Source organism: Morone saxatilis, unplaced genomic scaffold (assembly GCF_004916995.1).
Source record: "Morone saxatilis isolate NCDOM2014 unplaced genomic scaffold, NCSU_SB_2.0 Contig19, whole genome shotgun sequence".
Classification (NCBI taxonomy): Eukaryota; Metazoa; Chordata; class Actinopteri; family Moronidae; genus Morone; species Morone saxatilis.
This window is the reverse complement of record NW_023339751.1, coordinates 12,094,224-12,121,226: the sequence shown is the minus strand read 5'-3', so window position 1 is coordinate 12,121,226 and position 27,003 is coordinate 12,094,224. Positions and strand designations below refer to the sequence as shown.

The following is a 27,003-nucleotide window of genomic DNA, read 5'->3' as shown; positions in this document are numbered from 1 at the left end:
AAGTAAAGCAATTGGCAGCATCAGGGGGATTTGAATCAGCCTGACCTACATGTGAGCTATAATCTGGGTTTGTACAGTTGGGTAACAGTTTATTACTCTGTGCTTTATGCTGATGCCAATACAATAATTATCTACTGTACTCAATAAGAGTATAAATATGACATCTAAAAGTCTGCTACAGTCATCTAATAGCATTCAATAGGAGGGAAGATGCGCAAACACACAGATCTCTCACACAATGCAAATCATCTCAAGTTGAAATAAATCATAAGGGATGATAAATGATGGAAATAAAAAATGTGAAAAAGGATTTGTCTGGAGGAAGAGAAAAAACTGAGATAAAGACACAAAGAAAAGGGGGGGAGGGGGTGTTTCAACCTCATGCAATGTGGAGATGGTCCTGATCATGGCAGGGAGGAGGCAGGAGCAGCAGCAGACATTTTGCTTTCCAGATGAAAGCAAAACTTAAACTGAGGCATGGTTTACTTAACATCTGAAGAACATAATAAATAAAACAAACTCCCCTCGTCATAACAATATCCACAGAGGACATAGTTATGATCAGAACCCCAGGTAAAGGTTGCTAAGTCATGCAGAATCGTTAACTTGCATACCTTGGCCCATTCTATTCATCCTTGTTGCACTTCAGAAAGAGAGGTAAGTAATCTACTGTAAGTTAGTAGTATTTACAGTCAATACACAACTGACAAATGACTACTTACATATTGTTATTACAGTACTTAGGCTATGTCATACATCTTAATTTTAAGATGTATTGAGGGTTTAACATCTACCATTTAATATTTCTTGAGTACAATCATAACAAATCTGCATGCTTTTATAATATGTCACGATTCTTCTTTTTTTTTTTCACGAAGTTCAGTTAATTTATTCTCCCAGATGAAAATTAAATTTAAAGTGTATAATTTGGGGGGGAGGAGAATAAGAAGTTCTTAACATGTATGTCAAAATATTTAAACAAATTTGAAATAATCTTATAATTGTATAAAAAACAGAACAGGAAATAAGAGCCTGCTAAAGAGGGCTACCAACATGGACATGCAATAAAGCAGTACAGATGCACCATGAATAACGAAATATCAACACTGCTAATGAGGGATGAGCTTATGAGTAACAGCGTATCAGTAATGTTAGCCAAATGTGCTCTGTAATCATTATCAACTATACAGTAGGTAAATCACAACACAATACATCCATGATCGAGGCTGATCATGTGCGCTAAATGTGCACAAATATCCAACAGACAACAGTTACTTACTACACAAATATTAAGAGTTCGACATTAGACAACTAAATATTAAGACAGATACAACAGGTAGACCGAAAAACATACTGAATGTGTGTCGTGTTGAATTATGTCATTTTATGTGGCTGTGGGTGAGGTCTTTACTGTAAGCTTGTTTCCAACCACAATGACTGTGCCATCCAAACAAGTGGTTTTACTGTTTATACTACCATAGACTTCATTTGTAAGAAAATAGTCTCAACAATCTTTGACTATAATAAATGAGCCCAGCTTTCCACAAAGTGCGTTTACCAATTAATGTCATGTTATGATTGCTGTGATGTGAGAGTGACAACCACATGCAGATGATTATGAAGGAAATGCACAAACACCGGGCATGGACGCAGAGCACAAATCACACAAACAAACCACAAACACACAATACACAGTGTTTATCAGTGCATGTGTTCAGCACAGTCTGCACACAAACACACACACCTATAAAATACAGGTCAGGTATAAAAACACTAAACATGCCAACTAAAACTCCACAGGACATGTGAGTGCACGTACTTCTGTTTGTCACGGGCCTCCCGGGTCTTACTGCTGCGGTTCTGCCGGTTGGAGGGCGGGATGGAGTGGACGGAGGAGCTCTTTTTGCTGGAGGAATGGGAGGAGTGGGAAGAGTGGGACAAACTTGTCCGGGACTGGCCTGCGTTGTGGTCAAACTGCATGAGGCAGAAGATCAGGTCTGTGGGCACGAGCTCAAACTCATATGGTGGGTTCGTGATCACATACCTGGCCAGAAAAAAAATGTTCCAAAAGATTGAACTTTCATGATCCTAGTGGGCAAGCAACAAATAGTGAAGGGTGCATCAAAGAAAGAAAAGCACATATTGAGAGAACATTTAACATTATAGTCCTGGCTGTAACACTGCAATTTCCAAATGGGTATTAATAAAGTACTATGTCTGTAACCCTTATTGCTTGTTTTATTACATCAAAATATCAATTTTGACACAAAGCGAAGGCAGAATTTGTACCGTTTTGTACACGGGCTTGGTGAATTAAGATGAGCATCTCTTAATCTGTAGATTCCAAAACACAGCATGTTGTACGTCTTCAGTGCTTTGCAGAATAAATCCCCGTAGCAGCCACCATCCTGATGAACAACAGAACAAAGACACCATCACTCAGTGGTCAATCAGCCTGATGATCAGTGGCAGTAAATGCAATTCTCTGTAAAGTTGTAGTAAAAATTCAATGTTCTGCATTACTGAGAGTATTTTGCTTGCGAGTGAATACCAACTGTTGGCAATGCAGACTGTAACAATTGTCATAATTCATCCAAGAAAAAACAAAATTACTTCAGTATTGGAAGTTCTGTATAACAATAACAAAAACCTGTAAAAACAAGGTTGGAACCAATTAAACTTGGAATTTCCTTAGTGGTGTTCATTGTTCTGCCTAAAGCCATCTTCCCTCTCCACCCACTAAGGCCTGCTTTGCATGATCACTGTTCTTCACATTGGATTAAGGACCGCGAGGAGCGGAGGCGGCCAGATGTGTGCTGCTGGGTAGTGCCAAAACGTGTCATCTCCGCTTAAACATCCACTTACCCCCAAGTCGGCAAATGGCCCGTCGTAGAGCGCTAGTTGGGCGACGCGACACCTGTCTCTGTTGGCCAGTGTCTGCGGTGTGCTGTAGCCTCCTCTGAGAGCATTCTCCTCAGCCAGCAGGCCCTCCAGCTCTGGTGTGGCTCCTCCTGTGACCAGGGTCCGAATCAGCGTGAGGATGTTATCATTAAAGTATGTCTGGGGAGAAGACAGAGGGGATATTTGTAAGCAGATGCCATTAGAGTCACAAGTAGGGAGGTGGCAGATGTGGGAGGAAAGCACAGCCCCTATTATGTAGACCCTCAGCCTGTCTCTTCACATGGAGCTGACTGAAAGGCTGTGGAAGATTACAGAGGACTTTTTGTCCTTTGTACTATTTCTGTGATGGCATATTTTCAGCAGTTTTAAAGGCTCGGTTCACCAAAATTACAACAAAATAAATAAAATAAATGTCTAGTGGTATGTAGCCATGCAGATATTTTGGTTTTATTTGCCTGGGTTTTTAGATGTGTCCACCCAAATACAACAGAAGTGGATTTTGTTTGTTTGATAACATTCAACAGAAACATGTCTTTGCATGGATATATTTGGATAGACCTCTCTGTGTAAGTATTTACTGGACCTACTATCTACAGGCAATAATGGTAACACAGTTTTCTGTGGATTATCCAAATCAAATTATTATTTTGTCACATGCATCAAGCATAATGTGAAGTGAAACAGTACATGGTCATGAGGTTATGATTCCATAGATGTTACTAAAATGATTTATGTGCAAACAAGAGCAATTATTAGAATATATATGTATAGTTAAATAGGTAAACCAGTAGAGTAGATGAGCATGAGTGAGGGGTGGACATGAAACAGAAACTCCTCAGCTGGGGGTTTTGTCATGCTGTGTTTCTGGTATATGTCCTCATGTTTGGCTAAAGCTCCTCCAGCTTCTGCTGACCGCACTACCCTCAGCGAGCGCAATAGTCCTGCTGGGTCCTATTCCCAAACTAGTTTGTAATGTAACAAGGACACTTATTCTGAAAATAAATGTTGCTGTTGAATTTTTAAATGTCCATTCCCCTCCAATGGTTTGGGGTGGAGACTCAAATAAAACCAAATAAAACTACTAACTGCATGACTATATACAGTACCACTATAGATAAATGAGATATATATATTTTATTGTAAATTGGGTGTACAACCCTTTAGTTATTCACTGTAAAATTGTAAAAAGGTTTGATAATCATAGTATATGTGGGATTGCCATGTTAAATAAAAAAGATACTTGAAGACTATTCTTTCCTATAGGAAAACCGCTCTACGTTTCCGCTTCGCTTCTGAAACAACGATTTGACTGCGCTCTGCGGGTGTCAGGTTCTCTTGTCCTTCAAGCCGATCAGGACCTGCTTTTGCCTTGTGTGAAGACAGCCGATGTCACTCGGCAGCCGGACCAGAGTGGCAGCTCCTCTCCCCGGGCCCCTGACAGGCCTGCAGAGCCTCATGATGGATGAGCACTGTCCATTAGCTGGCTTCACCTCTGACCAGTGCCAGACTACAGCTGACGCCTGCGCTACTCCCTGCTCAGCTCGGCTCTGCACGCCCCTCTAACCCCTCACTCACCGAGAGGGCTGCTGGAATTAAGCCATCACAGCACCAAGGGGAAAACCACAGTTGGTCATGAGAGGGAGGGGGCAGAGGAAAAATTAGGTGTAGAGGAAGATTCTTTTCTCCAGCATCCTCCTTTATCTCGAGTGCAGCAATGACATTGTCAAAAGATGAAAGAGTGTTTCTTTGGACTGTTGCAGCCAAGTTTGTGTCATCACCATTACGCTAACCTTCAACACTTACTTCCTTAAAACATCTAATAAAGCTCTTGAAAGTTAAATTCATAATACTTAAGATGAGGAGTTATGCCAACAATTTCCCTTTTGATGTCAGAGGAGCTGGCAGGCATGTGTGATGAATGTACTGTACCATTTCATTTACCAACTTCTGCCTACTTGAAATGCCAAAACATCTGCTGGATGCTAAACATACCCTATTTTCTCTACTAGGGCAGCATCTTTTTTATTTAAACCAGCCGAAAGTCAGTAGCAATTAGTAGATAATCTCATACTCCCTAACAGTAACTACTGATAGATATGTCTGAATAATGTGAGTATTTGCAAATAAGTTTCCAGTTGAATTTTTTATTAAACAGTAGAGTACGACCACCAAAAGTGCAAAAGAAAACAGAAAAAGACACAACTTTTGAGGGTTTATAACATCTAAAGTTTTCTCAGGTCCATTTTTTTAGTCTGACTCACTTCGAAGTTGCTCATCTCTTTCCCTTATCCTGAAGTTTCTACCAGTGCAACAACATGCAATTGTTACCCAGTGGGCACAGCATCTTCAGTGTAAAACTGGTCTACACCTTCCCTTTGTGAAATTATAAATACTATATAGTTATAGCAACCAAACAAAGAATAATTCAGAAAATCTAAATTATAAAATATGTTGCAAAATGTATGATTTTAAAAAGGTGATTTTGAGGTTTGGAAAAACACGTGTATTGCATGTTTGAGAACTCACCGCACTCATCAGGGAGTCGAGTACACTGACAGCGAAGGCGGTGCCGCAGGCGAAGGGCTGAGTGAGGTACAGCTCTGTGTCTGGGTCGTCATCATCATCTTGGTCCAGGAACTGAACGTTTGAGTCGTTCACTGAGAGAGGGGAGAGCGGGCATTAGAGAAGGGCACTGTGAAGAAGCATGAGCCAAACACACACACACACACACACACACACACTGACACTGACACCAACACACCTGAGAGTTCAAAAATAATTAATTATTTGTAAGTTAAGATTTGGATATAGAATGGTAATTTAACAGAAATGTCTTAGGTATACAGGCATTAAAGTCATCCAGGGTTTGAGCTTGTAATATAATGCAACAATAGATGCACATTATATTTTGCTTTTACACATTTTTAAATTTTTAACAGTTGCAAATATTTTAAAATACAGAATTAAACTTTATTTCTTCTCCAAACAATTGACATAAAATACTGCTGACGGAATTACCTTTCAGTCAGGTTCAACATAAACTAAATTTGTCATTTGTTTTATTTCTGTCCATGGTCTGTAGAATTGTTTGGAAGGTGAAAAAAGTGATTTTAATGTTTTGAGAAATTAACATAACATTTTGAATGTTAAATCTACTGTATATCACATGCAGGGTGCATTTCATACATTTAGACAAACCACAACTTAAGGAGAAAATGTTAAAATATATTATGCATTCACAGTGATAACCATTGTAGAAGTCCCCAATTATTAATCAGTCATACATCTATTCTGCATTAGTACCTCAGAAGCAACTGTATCATGATCTTTTTTTTTTAATTACTGCAACACAAAACCACATATATATTGTATATATTATAAAACAAATTCTCCGTCAAGAGACAGTGATCAGTCTGTGGATTGTGTAGCCTGCATAAAAAATAAGATATGATTGTTTTATAAGAAAAATAGCATATGGCTATTTCTTGATGTATCCAGTAAATATGGTAAAAAAAAAAAAGTGAGACTTCAACAATGGCTACTTTGTCACATGAGAATATCATGCACTGTAAATTCATGCTACGTTTTTCAGTTTTCCTCGATGAATGTGTTCGTCACATCATCTCCTTTAGAGAAATGCATCTCAAATATTTACCTGTGCCCTGAAAGTCAAATTAAAGCCAGGTAACAACACACTTTTTTATCTCATGATTGATAAAAATTTTGATCTGCTAAATGAACTAAATGGCATAGTGGAAATGAAAATAACCCAGAACTAAAATAAAGAGTGCTCTTTTTCCCTGTTCCCAGCAGCAGTGGGCAGTGAAGGGTCTATGAGCCAGCGTTACTTGAAAAAACGAGCAGCACATAAGTTTTTGTTTGACTCCTCCGATATCTGAGCTTCAGAGATATGGTCTGGAGGAGAAAAAAGAAACTGGAAAATGAATTTAAAAAATAAATAAACAGCTTAAAAGATGGTTTGATCTTGAGTTTTTTGTTTTTGATATCTGATTTCTTCCCAGGCTTCCTGTGCACTGTGGAACAGAAATGTCAGTCAAAGAGACAAGGGGCTGATGCAAACGGGCCTGGGCCAAAGAAGTAAATGGGGGGGGTGTGTGTGTGTGTGCGTGTGTGTGTGTGTGTGTTTGGAGGAGGAAGGGGGGTGAGGGTGTGTTATGAAAACAGCCACAAGGACAGACTGAGCATGATCAAAAGCCTAGTGATGCTCTGCAAACGCAACTGGAGGAAAAAAAAATACCCCAAACAGAAAAAAAAAAAATCATTAAAAGGGGCCAAAACAAGACAGTCAATTTCAACCAGAAGGAAGAATAAAAATGTGTTCAAAGTGAAGCCATGGGAGCAGTGAGGGCCTTGACTGCAGCCAGATAAATCAAGACAAGCTGATGAGGAGCAGAGCGGCGAAGCGAGGGAACGAACGGCAGCAGAGGACAAAGGCGCGGCTTACCCAGCTCTGTTATCATTTGTATGTTGGTTCCACTTTTTTTTTCCTGACTGAGTGAAACCAATGGCAGCAGTTTGCCAGGTTTAGCTAATGGTGATGAGACAGTGCAGGGGAAGGGGAGAAATGGTGTCGTTATTGAAACAGTTTCAAAGACTGCAATAAAGGCAATTCTGCTGTCTCCGACTACTAGTGTCAACTCCGGAATTACTCTGGGACATTCATGGTTGTCCCGGTATCTAAAAGTAAAGCACCCTGGATTAGAGTGCACAGCGGATACAAAGTCAAAGCTGCCACGGCGCTATACCACTACAACAATAAATTATTTCATGGTTAGACAGTGAAAGGGATAAACATGGTCTTATCCTTAAACACACCTACTTTACACGCCACGCAAGCAAAATTGATCATGTAACTCAGATGAGACGTCTTTTTATGTTTCAAGTTGACTTTAATCTGCTCCTGGCACTGTAAACTGAATATATGACAATGTAATTACTGTATGTGGTTCCAGTGAGACACGTAGCCACTCTCTCCTCTGCATGCTCTTACTTCTTCCTCTCCTGAAGGACAATGTTATCACATCTAGTGTTGCTGTGGCCGTGAAACTCATTAGCTACGAGCAAGCAGCTGGAGCTCGCAGCATCTGAGTCCAGTACAGCAACCGATGACTCCCAACACGGATATCATGTAGTTTTGATGATTACGTATGCGGTCAGCAGTAGAATGAGAGAGCCTCTCTGCAGGTAATGGCTGGCCCGGTTACAAGTAACATTAGGTAGCTCCTTTCTCTTTCTGGCCTTTTCTTAGCTGGCCTCATGCTCCATTGCTCCCTAATTGGGTCAGGGGAGACAGAGTAGCCAGTCTCTGCTGCTTTAGAAGGCCCCTCAGAGATCTGAAAGTTTCATGAGTCCCCACCACCAGTGGGAATACAGCCACTGCCATTGTTATTAATAAATGGGCCCATTTTGCAACCAAGGCAGTTTTTTTTCCTCTACCTTTTCACTCTCTTACCTTTTCTCCCACTCTTACCCTCTCCATCAGGCTGAGTTTGTCTTGTGCATTAGTGGACAAATTGCAAGAGATAGAAGCTATAGTCCTAAAAATGCCTGTCTGACATCCTTACACTAGTCCGCACTGTCCACAGAGCAAAGATGTTTAGCAGTCCTTGCAGCTAACATTATCATGACTTGACAAAAGCCAGCCAGATCCAATAATTCACATACGAATATGAACTTGAGTTGGGCAAAGCTACAGACAACATGAAAGTGAACAAAAATTCCACAACAAGCATTCCTAAGTCCATTTGACCTTGAATGAGTTGGAACTTTTGGTAGCAGCATGACGCTTCAGTCTTGGATTATCAGCTTTATGTGTCTATGTCTGCAAATGAATAATGAGTTGATCTGAGGTTACTGGGAATGGCATGCAACATTTGCGCTTGAGGTGGGTGGAAACAGTTTTACCTAGTTCTGTGATGATGGGGATGTTGGATCCGGTGGTGACGGAAGCCTGACGCACAAAGCCATGTACTGGACTGCTGTCTGGAGATGACCTGTCCATTCCAGGGGGCGTGAAACCTGAAAAGCACATACAGATTTATAGAATAAGTTTTAAGTTTTTAGGCCGGAAAGCAAAATGTAAAACAGATAGAAAGGTATTTTTGTATTAGACTCATTATGATTATTTTAGCCCAATAATCACATAGAACCCACATAATACCTCAAAACAAAGACACTATGGCTTTGGCTAATCTTCAGGGAATGTGTGGAGGAAGCACAGAATCTACCTATAAAATGCGTTCTTTCAGCTTCCCTGTCAATTTAAGTTTAAGAAAAAATTAAATTAAAATAAAAAAAACGTATTAATGTTGAACAGATTCAAATGCATATCTGTTTTGCTTATTTTCTTCTTCTTTTATTATTTATGTTGAATATGTATAAAATAATATATAATATACAAAATACAACATACAAGATACATTTAAACTGTGTTATTCCCAATGTAGTAGTAGTAGGTAGTTGCTGAGATCTGCTGAGCTTGTTAGCAAGTTTTTTGTATTTATTTATCTTTGTATTCACTGTGTTTGTGCTTTTCAGGGCAGTACTGTATATTGTGTTTTTTTTTCTAGGTAAAGAAAAAGACAGTCCAAGCAAAAACCTTCACCTCTCATAACTGTGTTTTACTACAGATGTATCATAAGCATGAGGACATGACCTGGAACTCTGTATCAATACCATTATACATAGTGCATGTCAGCTCACTCAGCATGAAGTTGTTGAGGTGTGCTTTCTGTGTCATGAATGTGTGGATTGACAGAAAAAAATGGAAGAAGGCTGAGTGAACAAGGCAACTGCCTAAAAATTGCAATACAGATACTGTGCTTTTAGGGGTCAGCTAAGACATATTTAGCATTCGCATCCCTCCATCAACGGATAGACATAAATTTTATATGTTGTTCATTTTGTTACAATAAAATTTGCGAAGTGGATCCTGAAAACCTTTTATCGGAAATGGCGTGGCTGAGAACCATGAAATACAAGTGCAAGTGACAGGAGTATGAATTCACATGACTTCACATTTTTGCATTTCCTCAAAGTGACAAGTAAACACCTTAAATCTGTAATGCTATATGCATAATGCATCAACTGTGTTTTGACATCCATCATTTAGTGCTGACTACAGCAAAATGCCAGCTTATAGTGCCACCACCAAGGAAACATAATGCAGGGAATATATTCAGGTCACAAAGTTTTAAAAGGATTGCAAAATCTCCATCTATGTGTATGTGTGTGTGCCTTTCCTGTCAAGAAACTCAATGAGCTGCTTACATTACAAAAGAGATCACCCAGCCCTTTGCAACAGAAAAGACACCAAATAGTTTAGTACACAGCAGGAAGCACACACTAAACTGAAGCATGGATAATCATAACTCTTGTTATACCAATTATTGAACTTGGAAAAAGCAGAGGTTTGACACTCTGAGTCAACCAGGGAGCACAAGCTCAGACAATGCGAACATCATTTTGTCGATGTCCATAAAGGATGATGTTTACTGCACTGGAGAGTGACAGCAAGTTTTTTTTGGATACTGCCTCTAAAACACTGCTCTTATTGTATGATAGTGAACATGAAGACAGTACGGAGCAGTAGAAGAACAGCTTCCGCTCTGCGCAGTGTGTACAGCAGAGCAGGGATACATGAGGCCTGCTGCTGAGCTGCTTTCAAAACCTGTTAGGTTACAAACAGCTCAAAAGTTCAAAAGTTACAATGTGAGCTGGTGAGCTCCAAAACAGAGAGCTGTATGTCTTCCTAAGACAGAGTCAGCACACTACTCCTGTATCTATTCATCAAATTAAAACTTAAGATCTATTGCAAATAAATACTTTTTTTGTTGGATTTCCTAATCAGTACCTGTAATGTTACAGTTGGCAATTAATGCATAATTTCCTAAAGAAATACCTAAAAAACAGAAGCCAGAGTTTAAAAACCAGCCACACAATGCCTCATCTTCTGGCTGGCTGTTGCTACTGTGAGACTGTAACCTTGTCTGTTCAGCTACAATGTACAATAGACAAGTGAGATCTGGGTTACAAACCCCCTTATCCCTGTAGCCCCCCGGGCACAGCTACGTTCTGCGGTTGACTACATGCTACAGCAGCCGTGAGAAGCTCTCCCCCAGGAAAGAGCATGTTTACTTATTCATTTGCACCTTCTTGTTTTAAATTCCACAGACAGTGTCTGAATGGGAGCATTGCTAGGAGGAAGGAATCCCCAAAGCAATACCTATGATACAATAGCAGCGTCTGGGTATGTGCGTGTGTTTCCTTGTGTATGCATGATTGCATGTCACTGTGGTGCATATGTGTGTTTTCTAAAGTGAAGTATTTATCACTGAAATGGTTGGTTGATGTAAGACCCAATTATTGATGACAATAGGCTCCATCCATCGACCCTGGGAGAGGATATAGGCTTGTGGGCTTCCATATTGAGGTGGCTTTCTGTGAATACTGCTCCCCAGAGCAGCACGCTCTAAGATTTACCCCTGCTTATTGTTCCTCGGTGGCACTGCTATCGACAGCACATCACTCACTCAAGGCTGGAGAAATAACAGCATTGGCATTCTCCTAAAACATGTGGAAGTGCTCTGCACTAAAAAATAACGGCCTCTTGGACCTTCAACTTTGATTTGTATTTACAACAGTCACTGTGGTGGCACTAAATAGTACTGAGCTCAAGGCATGTCATGGCTTTTGGGCTAATCATAAACTGAGGATTACCTGTTTGTGGATGTGCGTGGATAGACTGCGTTGGCATAAATGTCTGTGTGTGTATTATGAATGCACGTGCACAGGCATTCAAATACGAAGGTGTGCGTGTGTGCATGTGTCACTGTTTTGTTGTGACTAATGAGGAGCAGCTGAATTGGCCTGCCTGGTGATTTGTACTAGCTGCTTAATGATGATGAGGCCTGATGGGATGCCAGGTTCGTGTGTTTGTCTGCAAACATCAACAATCTGTTCCAGACGATCTGCCAGACACCAGATCAGGGGGAACAACATCAAATGACACAGTCATGTTGATTACATCATTAAAAAATATTATCAAGGAGGTTTAGCAGCATGTAATTACCAGGGACAAGACTGAAATCATCAGAAAATTATGTGGAGTAAACACTCTTCGAAGGCTTGATGAAGCAATCAACGCAGTGTTCTTCAGGAGTTACAGTAAAGTCAGTTTATACTGTAGATGCCACTTACAACACAGTATTTCAATTAAGAGCACTTAGCAGACTCTGTGCTTGACAAACCACATCCATCCCTTTTGTGTGGACTTCTCTACCCCCCACTCCCCCACCCCTGATCTTTTCCTCTCTTCTTTTTACATCTTTGACTGCTGTCTTTCCTCCCTGCCACAACCTGTCCCCTTTGGGCAGCAGTGCACATGGAGTCTAATAGGATGCTCCTTACCTTGGGAATTAGCCTGTAAGACCCCAATGCTGTCATCAAACTGCATAGATTTGATGTTGAGTGATGCCAAGATGCATTCCTTATCCTGCAGTGAGGCATCATCGATATTGTTCTGATTGGCTGACAGTATTACGCACATGTCGCAGAGGTTGATGTTGACAGCCCTTAAATCTGCCCGACTTAATGGTGTACCCTTTAGGGTGAGGAGAACAGAGAGAGAGAGGGAGAGAAAGCAAAACGCACAGAACAGACAGACATAGGGGAGAGAAAAACAAATTTAAGAAGTGAGCGGAGTGGAGCTTTGGGAAATTAGTTAACAAGTATTCTTGTTTTGAGGCGATGACATTCCACTGATCTAACTGGGCATTGGAGAATCAGAGACATGGACTAATCTAAAGGCTAGCCTGTGCTGAGGGCTGTGTTTGGGATTCTCTTCTGATCATCAGTCAAGCCAGGCCTAACAAGCTCTAAGGCAGCAAGCCATGCCATCTGTGATGGGCATTGCAGCTGCAACACACATAAACTCCACTTTGGATATGCAGGATGTGTCACTGGTCTGGATGGGAGGGGTTGACTACTCTCTCATATGGAGTGATCATTCAATTGAGTAATGTGTGATCAAATCAAACTGACAATCGCTCTCAGGATCTCAATGTGCATGTAATTCAAAATGTCAATGCTTTGTTAGCTGAACAGAGATTGTGGTTTAAATGTGTCTCCTATGGCAGTGAACTGGTAGACTCACAGGTAAGATGGAGACCTTGGGGAAGTTGTGTAGAGTTTCCCACTCTCTCCGCAGGTAATCCAGCGAGCCCACAAAAACTATAGGCTTTAGCTCGTGGTAATGGAAGTTGCTGGCTCTTAAAGGCATCACCAAGTTTCGCAGCCCCACTAAAGCGGACGTGACATCCCCAAATATACAGACCACCACATGGCCGCTCAGCACTGTCATGGAGGCTTCACTCCGAGTCTGCAGGGAACAGAGGGATACAGGGAAGGGGGAGAAGAGCAGAGAGAAGGGGTGAGGAGGAGTTGCAGATAGAGAAGAGAGGAAGAGACACACAGACACAAACACACATGTGCAGAATAGAAATTAGTGCTGTTAACAGAAAACTGGTTATGCAAGTGTGCATAAGGTAACAAATTCTAGTTTAAACAGTGTTAAGTCTGCTATAAACTGTTATAAACCCATCTTAAATAGTTTGTTAACCAAGTATCATTAAAGCATTCTACTAACAGGCCTTACTATTTACACATAAACAAACATTTGGTTAACCACTATTCTGTTTATAAGCAGTTTATTGGATAATCAGAAATAGGAATTTTACAATACAAAAACAAGAACAACACATGTGGTCTTTTGTCAAAGGGCAGCTGATTCAATCAGGCTGAAAATGCAGTTTGTAAGATTTTAGGCACATACAGTATGCATGACTAGGACCCTGTCATAAATCAGAAAGGTATAAATAAACAAAGCTCTTCTATTGTATAAAATTCATGTTGAGAAAGAACAATGCAATGCCCTGCTTTCAAGATCTGTCGCCTGTCACACCAGCTTGATGTGCATTCAATTACAAGTTTGAGTGTACGTTAGGTAAACTAAATGCTACTATGATACCAGTCGAGAAAAAACTGAATGTTTGTTTATTAGAGACATACGGTAAAACTAGGAGCGACAAGGGACGACTGCTGCAAATTGGCTTATACTTTCAGTTCAAACATTCATTTCAGCCCCACTTTAAACCAAGAGAATTAAGTTCAATCTTTCAAGAGCAACAGGGTCACCGGTGTATTGCTCAGACAAAAGCAACAAATATGCTTAAATGCCAACTACATACAGTTGTTAACTGTGCTTGTATTTTATATTTTATCTGGACAGGGTTAACTGCCCAAACAAATTATGCACAAACCCAAATGCTTACAAACTGCCTTGTTAAAACACCTGAGCAAACCCATGCGTGGCGTGTTGAAATGCTGCTCACAGATCCTTGGTGGATATATACATATAAAAAAAAACAATAAACTCACCTTGAAACAACAGAGAGGCAGTGAGAGAAATTTCAATATATATTAGTATGCGATTGTGTTACTACAATATTGAGGGGAAACCTTCGCTCCTTGATGAACTTTTTTTGCATACTTAATTACATTTTAAAGGACTGCAGTTACACAGTTCTTTGCCCCACTCACCAGGATTACTTTTTCGATCTCCTTTGATGGGCACCAGTGAAACATCCCTGTCGAGTCATACCTCTTCACATTCATGTCCATGTTCTCGATTTGCTCATTTCCAGGAATTAGAAGGGGATCGTGTCGACTGAGGAAACAGAACAATATACTTATTATTAGACCATTATGTGGAAAAGACTGCAACCTTGTGGATGAAGTGGTAACATGAAAGAGGCGAAAGACCACCTGGGTTTCTTGACATCTACACTGTCTATTCATACCACACATTAAAAGTCTATTCCATTCTCAGAGTGTTAAACTTTATCCTACACTGCATAGTGTAGGTCTCATAACGACCGTATCACTCCTCCATTCCTTCTCGTCCTTGATGTCAAGTCATCAGAAAACTCAAAGACCATGGTGCTCACAGTGGTGCAGAGAACAGCAAGACTTGAGTGCTACTGACTGAATGGCATGACAACACAAGGCCAATTACCAGCTTTTACCCTCTCTTCCACTTCCTGACGCCATGCGGCGCAAATAGTAAAAGCTCCAACAGGCTCACACTTTAAATATTTCAGGAATTTGCCCAATCACATTTTGCTTTCCCAACTGATGGCCATTAATGTTTCAACAGCATGTCACAACCAAACAGGCTAATCCACAGCAGTGGGCTGCTGAGTTTTATCCGGTGTAACACTGACCATGAAAGGGCTCCTGTCAGTCCTGTTATACCGCCTCTCTTATTCTTGCACTTATCCTACAAGACGTGTTCTCACAGTTCCTCTAAAGGCAATCCAGAAAATCTCACCCAAAACACTGAGTCGGGATAAAAATGCCAGAATTTTGTGCTGTACCTCAATAAACATTGCTTGTTTAACAGCAATGCAAATGTAATTTATTTACAATTCAACCCAAATAATGAGATCCTAAGTTAAAACAGCACTACAGACTCCAAAAACAGGGAACTGCAGAGAGGCAGACATTTGAGTAATATGGGAGAAAACATCTCAAGAATTTGACATACATCTCTCTCAGTATCACGCTCTCTATCCTCTATCAACACTGTCATTCACTGACAAGGCTTTGATGTTGCCTCTTCCTTCAGCCTGCATTTGGGTTGCATACCATCGCAGGAAAAGCAAAAGTTAAAAAAAAAGCTGTCAATTAGCCACCCTCTCTCTCCACCTCTCTTCCCTCTATCAGTTAGTGCAGGTGATAATAACACTGACAGCATTTAGTGTTTTTACACTCAGCCTGAATCTTTCATCCAGAGTCGCGTGTTGCGCCAATCAACTCCACAGAGCCCCCGTCACTTCAATCTGCTCAGCTCGGCTCGCCTCCACACAGGGGCTGACTGGCGCATGCAGGCGGGCTGCCGCTCCAGCTCTCTCTGCCAAGACAGCTATCTTTCACAGAGCTGTCAGCGGTGTGACTGGCAGCCTGTCACAGGCTCCATACACCTCCTTCTCCCTCTGCCTTCTCTCTGCCTCGGGTTGAACCTACCACAAGACTCGGGGAGAGCAGACATCAAGTCTGAGCCACAGTGCCACGCCCAAGGGATATCAGCTGCGGATGATACTGTGACATCTTCTGCGATTGGATGCATGTCGTCAGTCATGACCCATCAAAAAGGTTTGTGTGAATGGTGTTAATGCCATGGTGCTAATGCCAACAACACAGCTATGGTAAGGATAGGTCAGCCAACTGTCATTAAATGTCACCCTTAGTGTTTACAAAAATGCACAGATTTTAATTTCTACAAAAGTTCCTGAAATATTTATTTTTCTAATGTATTTATTATTTGGAAAGTATTTCTTGTATTGGAAGTTTTCTCCACCACAAAATTCACTAAACTGAATAAATATACAGTGCACCAGATTGGAAAACAAATATTTTACCTGGGTGAGATACAATATTTTATCAGATGCACTTTATATAGGACAAATATTTCCCTTACAGCATGTCTCACTTGAGTGTTTCACCCCCTCTATTTCTTCTTCCCTCCCTCCCTCAGTATATATTTCAAACAGAGTTGAGTTATTCCAGTGTATCACTCTGCAGTCACAAGCTGGGGATGGGCGTGCTCCCCCAATCCCTCTCTGCCAGACTACGAAGGCAGCCTCTTGCTTTGAAAATTTTCCCCATCATGCAAACTGACAAAGGCATGCTTTTCAAAAGCCCACAGCCAATCTGTTGATCATTATTTATTTACAAAGGCCTTCAGGCTGCAAGTCCTGTAAAAACCATACTTGATACGTATGCTCACTCTTTTGCTAGCTCTCTACTGTGTTTTCCCCCTCCTTGCTTGTAGAATAAAGTATCCCTAAGGCTACCTCAAACAATCACTTTTCATTGTGCATAAAATCCACCTTGTAAAGCACAACTGTTTAATATATATGGTGTTATATGTTGACGGAGGCAGCTGTGAAGGGGGGCTGTGGACTGTGATGGGTAATTTGATGTTTTGCTGAGGGCTAAGACTTGGAAAAAAAATCTACACCTATAACAGAGGACCTGTCATCCCAGTACCCAAGAGCCAGCAGAATACAGAAGCACCCCTAAAGCAGAGAAAACTTTGACATCGCTTTGAAGCATTTTCAAAACTGAGTAAATAACTCGCAAGAATTATTATCACTGTGAGATCAAAGCAAAGATGCATATATTACATGGCAAACAGGGACCATCTCCTAAGCAAAAAAGGAAGAGAAGAAAAGGTTTTGTGCTTTAAGTTAGGCAAACTGAACAGCCTTTTAAACAAGCACTTAGCTGGAAATGTGCCAGTGTCTAGTTGTTTTTGTAGCAGTTTTCTCCCTCTGAGCGAGGGCATCTAAAATGATGCTCTGTTGCAAACTAGACTGAAGGGTATGACTCTGTGTTGGGCTAATGGTTCGGCAAGTGTGAAGGCTTATTAAGTGCTTGTTTTGTGGAGAACTGAGGGGGAGGCCGACAAGTATTCTGGACAAAATCACATAGGCATGCCAGGGTAGTAGGAGGAACGCTGCCTAAGGGAAGCTAACAGGACCAACACACAAAGAACTCTACTAGAATGTAAGGACAGTGCAATAATAACCAAAAACAATGTATACCAAGTGAAAACAGATCAAAATGTTAAATGATATAAAAATACAGACAAATATATATATAATTTTAATTTCTATTTGTCTTACTTGCAGAAATTATACATTCTGTAGATATAATGGATTTTTTTTTTTTTTTGCTTTTAGTGATTTAAATTCCATACAGAAAATATGATTTGGAGTTATTTATTCAGATACGGGAGTTTCTACTGCAGTGCAGCTTCACTGCGACAAGTGACAAGTGCGTGTGACAAAAACCACACAGCTCTCTCTTTAGATTTTCCTATTGTAAAGTCATAAAGATGACGGCCATAATACTTACACTTACTCTCATTAAGAGTAGGGCAGCGTAGCTATGAGTGTTTCTGTCCTGTAAGATCTTCCCAACCATGCCTTTATACTGCCGTCCCAATCCGCACAGCTCGGCCTCCCTGAATTTTCTAGGCTGTCATGCTGCTAACCCCGCCTCGCAGCCAGAGGAGCATAAAAACCAACCCTTTTATCTTTCAAAATCAATTAACAACAATTTAATTCCACAGGACAGGATAAAAGGAAGGTAATATTTGAATTCATATTTGATTGTGATGATACATCTCACATATGGCCTTAAGTACCAGAAACAGTACTCACAGGGGTTCCCACAATAGAGCAGTAGCCTAAGGGCAAAGTAACCATGCAGGTCCCGCTGATTGGTTGCTGGTGTCATTAGTGCCAGCATTGTTTAAGGAGCACATGTGGACCAGACCGAAGGAGGTGACAGCTGGGACTTTAAAGCCAGAGGAGTTTTCAAACAGCTCCTCACAGCCGCTTTTCATGACAGAAATATTATTTCAGCTCTGTCATTAACAGCTGACAGCATGCCATCCTAAACAGCCAGAGCCTAACAGGGCACTTCTCCTCTCTCTTTCTCTCAGAGTTTCTTACCTCCTTCTTCTGCCACCCCTAATTTGCCCCCTCCCATCTATCCAAACTCCCACCATCTCACCATCAGCAGCATCCGCCTCTGAAGTATCTCTCACACACATCCCTCCATCCCTTCCTCCTTCCTCCCTCCCTTCCCTTCTTCCCTGTATCTGACTTCCTCTCACTCCCCGTTTGAAGGCTGGAAGGAGAATAAAATCAACGTCTCTTACCTCATCATTTTGGGCGAGCAGTTGGGTGAGTTTCGCATCCCTCCGTTGCGTTGCTTTTTTTTGGGTGAGAGAGTTGATGGATGCTCGTCTTCGACTGCAAACACATGCACAGAATGTCAGAATAGAGACAGATGGTTGGGAATGTGTGCTGGACCTGACATGGAATAAAAAAATAGCCAACAATCAATCAATCATTGCAAACAAAACAAAAAAAAGGAAAAAAAGAAAAGGAAAATTAATTATTCAGTGTCAAATTGAGAAAATATAGAGAAAGCATTAGTAACGAACAATGGTAAATCTGTGAAAGGCAGGAGAAAACCACGGAGAAAAAAAAAAATTCACGACCTGAAAATGTTATGGAAGGCTCACATCCCAAAACCCCCATATTTTGGCTCTTCTTGAGTGCACTTTTAAAGGGCCTTCAGTAATACACTACTGCCTCTGTTCAGTACAAATTGTGCAGGCGGTTGGACCTCTAGCAGTCTGCATCAGAGTCACCATGCTTACCTACACCAATAATGGCCATGTGATGGTACAGACTGTCATTGTCTATGGGCACGGGCAAAAGCAATGACAATGAGATAAATAAAGGTTATGGAGATGGATCTTGAGTTGGTAGTTTATTTATATTTTTAAGAAACTATCTGAACCCCACCCCATCATTGCAGTTCTATCTAAAGCGCACACCGGCTCTTCTCTATGCCAAGAGAACACTTCAACACATCATAAAGGACAGGGCAAGCTAACAGGGTATGAATTAGTGGACTAGTGGAATAGCAAAAGCAGCTAGTAAATACACATCATCTTCCAGTAGAAGAAGGTCAGGGCTAGTCTTAAATGTTTCAATGAAAAATATATTATCTATGTAAGATTAAACAGCCCATTTTTGTGTTTGACGCTTTGGTGTTTAGCATTTGCAGGACACGGAGCCATGGCCATGTTTTTTGGCAAATTATTTTGATCATACTTAAGTGCAGCTTCCTGTCAACTATGCTCTTCAGTGTTGAGAAATGGGTAAAAAACACTATTTTTCAAACTCCTTGAAAGTCCCATTCAGACAGAGAGGACGACAAGGAGCAGCCAGAGTGAGGCCAGGCCCAGTCGTCTGAAGATTTCAGTCAAGCTAACAGTAGTCTGATCTACACTACTGTCTGGGAGTTTCAAGAGCTTTCAAACAGGCACCCAGATACTCTTATCCACTCTGCACTCTCCAAGCGCAAATGCCAAGTGCACCGTCACTTCAAACCCGTATTAGTCCTTTGGTTAGAAATCAATAACACAGCATGATATTAGTGCAAATCAATGTGCACGCTGCAAGCCATGACTATTCCAAGCATGTGGAAATTCATTATTGTCTGAGCACCCATCCTAGGCTGTCACCTAATTCTGCTAATAAAAGATAAGAAATATGACTTTGCCTTCTAATAAAATGTCATTCTCTGACATTTCCTTTATGCAATTGGGCATTCGGAATAGCTAATATCACAAGCACTTTCCACTTTACAAATAATTCTCTCTGTAATGTACTTTGAAAATACCATATCAGAAAATATGCATTCCTTGCCATATTGTTTGACAGACTCCTCCCGGTTTAAACTTAATTTGTTAACAGTAAAAGCATAACACTTCTCCCTTACACCCACAGCAATAAAATTAAATGCTTTCCAGCCACTGGGTAATAAAAGCTTTCACAGTAAATTATTGAAAACTTAAATTTGTATTTCAGCTCCCAAAGTCAGTATCCTCACAAGAATTCACAACTCCTGCAACATTTCTGACAATAAATACTGATAAGCAACTATTTTGTGTCTTTCTAAATTCACAGGTTTTAGCACTCCTAAGTTTGGAAGTCCCCCAACGTCGACAGTAGCAGCCACTGCACTAGCAGGCAAATCTGTGCAAAGCAGCAGGAGCAACAACAGTAGCAGCTCCAGCAGAGTGAACCGTCATGCAGCAAACAAGACAAAATGAAGGGACAGGACAGGCGGGGTTACTGGCTGATGCATCCCGCTAAGGGGGCAACCTACAGTGCCTACTGTGACTGAGCAGCATGGCATTACTGGAGTGGTAGCGGTATTTCACCGGCAGACTGCGGGCCCGGTTCAGCTGACTCTCAGCCAGGGATCTGGCCACCACGTCTCCTGGACCTGAGATACTGAGGCGCAGTTTCGAAGGGTCAGCCCCAGGCCCCCGTCCCATGGGGAGCAGACTTCCTTTACGGTTATTAACAAGGGGGATGTTGATTGTGCCCGGCTTGACCAGGGGGTCCTGGTTGGGGTGCAGGGTGCTGGGAAGGAACGCATTTGAGGTGATGGAGGTGGAGGTCAGGCCGATGGTTTTAACTGATCGGTTTTGAAAAGACGGTCTAACTTCATCCATTACTGTCAAACAATGGAGAATAAAAAGTGTGAGAAAGCCTGTATTGATGCTCATTAATTAGTTAGTAATTAATTAACTAGTATTATTTTTTTTTACATATTATTTTCAAATTATAGAATTGTTTTATCAGGGATTTCAGGGAAAATCTCCTAAAATAAAAGTCATCATTGTATTGTAGGATGTTCACAAGCCAATAAGAAACTTGAAATAAATATTTGATAATTAATAAACTGTATACGGATCAAACACTTGTTTCTATGAAAAAGACTGCAATTTTCCTCATTTGAGTTCTGATTAAGAAATTGCTGAAAGCCCCAAATTCATGCCATAACAGCAGGAATCATTTATCATTTTTCTGAAACTGAAAACTGAAACATTTTTACTCATCAACTCTTGCTTGGCACACACTTCAACTGAAACGTTCACAGTGACATTTACTTTGCATTTGTGACAAACATGAATTAATAAAAAGTCTCTTAGTTTTATTTCTCAGTTGTGCTACACTTTCTGGTAGAACAAAGCAGAGACACAGCTTGGCTAAAGCCCGTCAAAACCAATCTGATATTGTGTCAGTTCAAGCATTATATGTAGCACACTACTTTCATTTCAACAAATATAAAACTATAACTAATAATTTATAATATTACTAATTCAAAAACTTTCATCATTAAACATTTAAAGGATTCATTTTGGATTGTATATAGAAAAGTGGTTAAATTCCAGACCAAAAATGCAGTCACTGTGTTCTCAAACATTTACATGCTGCTTTTTACTGTAACTTTGACAGTATTTCCAGTGACAACCTGCTGTGTCTAATATGAGAATAAACACCCTGTGCATGTAGAAACGCATATACACCTAATGTTCGCGCACCAAACAAACACACACGTACACACACACAATCCGACTTAGGACCGAGGTTGCAGAGTCAACTCGCATGTTTGTATGTATTGAAGGGGTTTTAACGTTGAATGTCAGAGGAGGAGCCCTCTTTCTCTTTGGTAGAAGGGTGGTTGGTTGGTTGTTTGGAGGAGAGAACATGCTTGGGTGGCCCTGGGCGATAAACAGACGTTTATCCCGGCCGTCAGCTGCCTCCTTGATTTACGGGGCGCCACCGATAGCTCCTGGATTCATCTGGCCCTTGTCAAACACGTGCAGCGTTAGAGAGCGCTCACCCACCATGGCAGGTCCACTGTGCATCCTGAACAACCCAGACGGCAACTGTCCCTTCCTGAAATGCTAATCACATGATAGTACTGTCCTGCATGCAAGCCTTATCAGATTGCCGTGACCCAATGTAAACTGGATGATGAGGCAAAGGAATAACAACTAAAAATGTTTACTTTTGAATGTGAGCTAAGCTGGCTTTGCCTTTACAGTGTTTGCTGCATGAGCAAGCTTTGTGCTTCATCTGCATTGCAACTGCATGAAAAAGCTTTTTATGCCATGCATTGTTGTTTTGCTACTGTTAAATATAAGAATATAGCTAATATTATGGCTGCTGCATTTCCTTGTAGTTCTGCTAAGAGGCAGCCACTATTTCAAAGAGGAAAAAAAAATGTCTTCAATATCAGTATGCTTAATAAGAACAAATACATTAAATAAAAATAATAAAAATGTTAGAGGTGACATATAACATTTCAAAACTAAAATTTATTCTTAACCAGTAGAGTAAATGGTAATAATACATTTAACAATTATTTACCAAAGATTTACCTAAATTGCAATCAGCTTTGAACCGAACGCCAGCCTCTTTTTGACTTCCACTGTTCCCTGGTGTTGTAGCGCCATCTGCTGCTACATGCAGCACAATACAAAAAGAATATTTCATGGAACTACATGGTATCAAACAAAAAATAATTAATTTCCAGTTGTAAGTAAGAAACTAATTACTTTAATTTCCTATCAACAAATGTTGAAATTATTTAATGATAGTTGAGTTAGAATAAACAGTCTGTCTGAGTTAAACATGAAATGAACACTGGTTAAACTATGAGTTTACTTTGTCTCTGTATAAGACACAAGACAACATCAGTTTATTCTAAAGGAATAAGGGACAACATAGCAAATGCTAAAGCAAAGCATCAGTACTAATTATGTTATATGACATAGTGAGGGGTCTACAGTCTAAACACAGAGCTGGAGCAGAATGGAGAAGGACAGAGAAACACACTTACGTGATCTGACATATCCATTATACTTATATTTGGCTGAGGAGAATGCAAAGACAAGTGGTAGGTCACACAGAGGGAGAAAGGATGTAATGAAACAGGCACATTAGGAAATAGAGACATCAACATAAGAGCGGTGGAGGGAAATTAAATCAAATGTAACTATGATGAAGTACTATTAGTGAAGGGCATGAGGGCATAAACCAAAAATAAAAAGGTATAAATAATTAAAATCATGGAAAAACCTAATGGTGGTGATGATTAAAGTATGGCATGATGGCACAAAAAAAGCAAGACAGGTGGATGAAATGAACTGTCCTTTCTTAGAGTGAGCCATGCTTTCGGAAAAGTATCCTGAACTTGTAATGAGATGTAATGACAGTCTAATGGCTGATTCTATTAAATCTTTTATAAGGGCTAAATTTGAAGTTACACAGTTTCAGTGGCAGATTAAACAATGAAATGTTTCTAATTTAAAAATGTATTAATTGCTTTGATTGTTTCACTAGAGTTTAAATGTGACGAACATTGTGAGGTCTGCAGACAGAACAAAGAAAGCCACCATGGGAAACAAATCGATTACATACTTGAGCGCATGTAGGCGTCCAAAACACAGACAGCAGACACTCGCTACCCAAAACAGCCGCACTAACCCAGCACAAATTTTAAAGAGACTTGTTTTATACATGCAGTCCAGATCTCTCCCACGAATGGAAATTTCAAAGATGGGTTCAATGCTACATTTTAAAATCTCTTGGGTTGCTCTTTAAAAATGGTTGACCAAGGTCTCCACCTATGCCAGTAATATTAATTATCTGGGAATTACAGTTTATGACCTTGACTAAGGAGGTACTGAAGACTGGTACCAATAGAAGTACTGGTACAGTGGGCACTTGAACTGAGCTCTGAGCTGCTGACACTCTGCACTCTTTCCTAGAGTCTCTTCCAGCAGTAAAGGTCACAGAGAGGGCCCAGGGCTGGCCTATGACACAGATCCTCAAACAGGGACCCACAGTGGCCCTGGCATCTGTCTCTAGCAATCTGCCCGCACCGCAGAAGCAGCAGACTAACTGGCTAGCATCTGGGGCGTAGCGAGGCAGCATAGGGGGGGGGGCAGCCTGCCTGAACGTGGACAGGAGCGTATCAGGGCAGTTCAAGTGTGACGGAACCAGCAGGGCTGGAAAATAAAAATTTGCAAAAATGAAAATGCAAACATAATTTCCGTGTCAGGATAGATAAGGTCCCCAGCAATGAGATGCAGATGCACACACATGCACAGACACAGGGATAAGTGCATGTTGTTACACACAGATGCATGTACACACACAGCCCAGAAGGCCATGGGCTAGCCGAAAGCATCTGCTGAGCCCAAGGTCCCCACCCCTTGTCCATAGCCCAGCTTTATAGAAGCTTCAGCCTCTGCATTATATAAAAGCTGTCACATCTCCAGCCTTTTTCACTGAAGGAAGCTGGCCAACTGTGATGGTCAGGTTGCAAAGGAAGACCATATGAAACTAATATACAGACAAAAATAAACTTCTAATTCAGCTGAACGACTCAGAAAACTTTTGAGCTAATATTTCAAAACTTAGATTGTTAAAGACAACACAACTATATTTTTGTACCCTCCTCTATCTACATATATAATGAATGTGAATGAATGCTTTGAACTATACTTTTAACTACTCATAAGTAGCAGAAACTGCTTGCCTTAGCTCTCTTCTGTCCAATTTTTCCACCTCTTTATCTGCAAAAGTTTGCCCCTCTAACTCAAGCTCACGTCTCATCTTAGTTTTACTCCAATAATTCATTGCTTGACCAAACTGCAAAATGTATATATGTATGATCTCTATTAACAGAAGACTGCATAAATTTAGTAAGGTCATTTTTCCAGACAACTCTCTCTTTGCAAAAGGGTTTATCTATTTCACCAAAAATCCCATTACTCACTAAACTCCTTTAATGAGTGTATGTTAAAAATGGCTATTAATTAATATTGTATCAATAAAGTTCATAAAGCAACACAAGGCTTATGTTTATGTCAACATTTGAGAGATGTGCAGTTGTTGCGTATTTATGTGATATGAATGTGACTTGCATAGGAGCAAAGAGTGTATTAAATGAGTGCTATCCAAGGAATCAATTATCCAAGTACTCAGCCTAGAAAAATCTGGTTCAGATCTACAAGAGCATGAAGTCATCATGGATAAAGATGTCTTATCCTCTCAGTCTGGTGGAAAAAAGACAGGAAATGGGGAAAGGAAATCCAACAATCCCTGACTGACAAAGCCCAATGCACTCCTTCACTAAACTCACTTTGTACAGACAAAGTCTGAGTTAAAAAGGGAAAGAAATCTAAGACAGAGGAGGCTTTCCTGAAATCCTACAGGGGGTTGAGGGAGAAGTGAGATCAGTAACCATGTAATGGCCAGTAATTGGTACCAAGGGATATCAGCGCAGGCCGAAACTACAAGAGGCCAAGCCAAACTCATCATGGCATGTTTGACACTAATCTAGGCTGAGTCGGCAGACGGTGGGAGAATGTTGAGAAGGAAATCAGATCTGTATGTCTGAACCCAGTGCTTTGATAGCTAGTCCTACTGCTGCCATGTTTAATTGACAGACAATTTAGCATTTCCCATCTACTCAAAAGGAAAAGTGAAAGGAAGGGGATCTTCCTGGAGCTTTTGTCCTCCTACCTTTTTTTTTTATCAAGCCAACATCACTTTTTTGTAGTTCTCATTTTGTGCCTTTATCCTCCTCTCCACTAATTTTTTCTGATCTATTTTCTTGTCCTCTGTCTTGCTGAACAAAACCTCTCTCTCCTTCCATGTTATTTTTCTCCTTATTCCTCCTTCCCTATCTTAGTGTATGTGTCATAGACTGTTAAAGACTGCAGTAGAGATACACTGCTTAAGACAATTGTGATCCAAAGCTGTACAAATTGTACAATTTGAGACTTTCTGTCCATTGTTAATTGTAGGCAAAATTGTATGTGTTTTTGTATTGTATGTGTCTTTATTAATTGCCTAAAAGGAGGAAACGACACTTGAGGTATTAATAGTTACTTTCCTGAACTAGTGTCAACAATAAAAATCTGTTTTAATATCTGCGCCCTGCTCCTGATTTATTAGGCTTGGCAAATCTTCAAAACACCATTTCAGATGTGATTTTCTCTTATCTTCGGCATCAAAGTGGAACTAAATTTCTGCAGAGTTCCTCAGTAAGGTTAAGTCAAAGGTAAAAAAAACTAAAACAAAGGCAAAGCTGCTTTAACTGAAAAATTATAAACTGAAAACACTGTTAACTCAGAAGTTTTTAAGGGCCTTTAAAGTAAATATATAAATCATAATTTAACAAACATTATTATTTAACTGCAGCATAAAACCTTGAGAATAAAATTATACGTTCCATTTTCTGTATATAGACATCTTACCTTCAACAGTTCAAAACACATCAAATCCAATAGTGATATTGATATTATATACAACTGCATGACTGATGCAGCATGCGGTAGCCACATGTCTAACACCTACATTACTGTACAGTACAGCAGCACCACAGAGCCACACCACCACTTACCCATCACACATATTACACTCATGAAATAGAAATAATAGCGTCAAATGAAAATGATAAACTAAAAAATGATGAAAATTAACTATAAATAAAAAGGAAATGAGAAAATAAATGTTAAAATAAACCTAATTACTGAAATGATGAGATAGATAGATAGATAGA

At 40.3% G+C, this 27,003-nt stretch overlaps 1 protein-coding gene across 10 annotated transcripts in view; it reads right to left on the bottom strand.

The window, feature by feature from the left end:
• kcnma1a (potassium large conductance calcium-activated channel, subfamily M, alpha member 1a) overlaps positions 1-27,003 on the bottom strand; it is a 131,185-nt gene that overhangs the window by 4,911 nt on the left and 99,271 nt on the right. For 3 of the 10 annotated variants that reach the window (XM_035663314.1, XM_035663311.1, XM_035663315.1), the window contains 10 exons: positions 18,713-18,806; positions 14,521-14,647; positions 13,076-13,300; positions 12,331-12,523; positions 8,827-8,940; positions 5,428-5,558; positions 2,866-3,060; positions 2,290-2,408; positions 1,820-2,044; positions 615-643 (listed from right to left, as the gene is read on the bottom strand). In XM_035663314.1, the coding sequence (XP_035519207.1) occupies positions 615-643; positions 1,820-2,044; positions 2,290-2,408; positions 2,866-3,060; positions 5,428-5,558; positions 8,827-8,940; positions 12,331-12,523; positions 13,076-13,300; positions 14,521-14,647; positions 18,713-18,806 (1,452 nt within the window). Of the gene's footprint in view, positions 1-614; positions 644-1,819; positions 2,045-2,289; positions 2,409-2,865; positions 3,061-5,427; positions 5,559-7,366; positions 7,451-8,826; positions 8,941-12,330; positions 12,524-13,075; positions 13,301-14,520; positions 14,648-18,712; positions 18,807-23,268; positions 23,302-27,003 lie in introns of all 10 variants that reach the window. The other 7 variants (XM_035663316.1, XM_035663318.1, XM_035663320.1 and 4 more) reach the window with 4 other exon arrangements.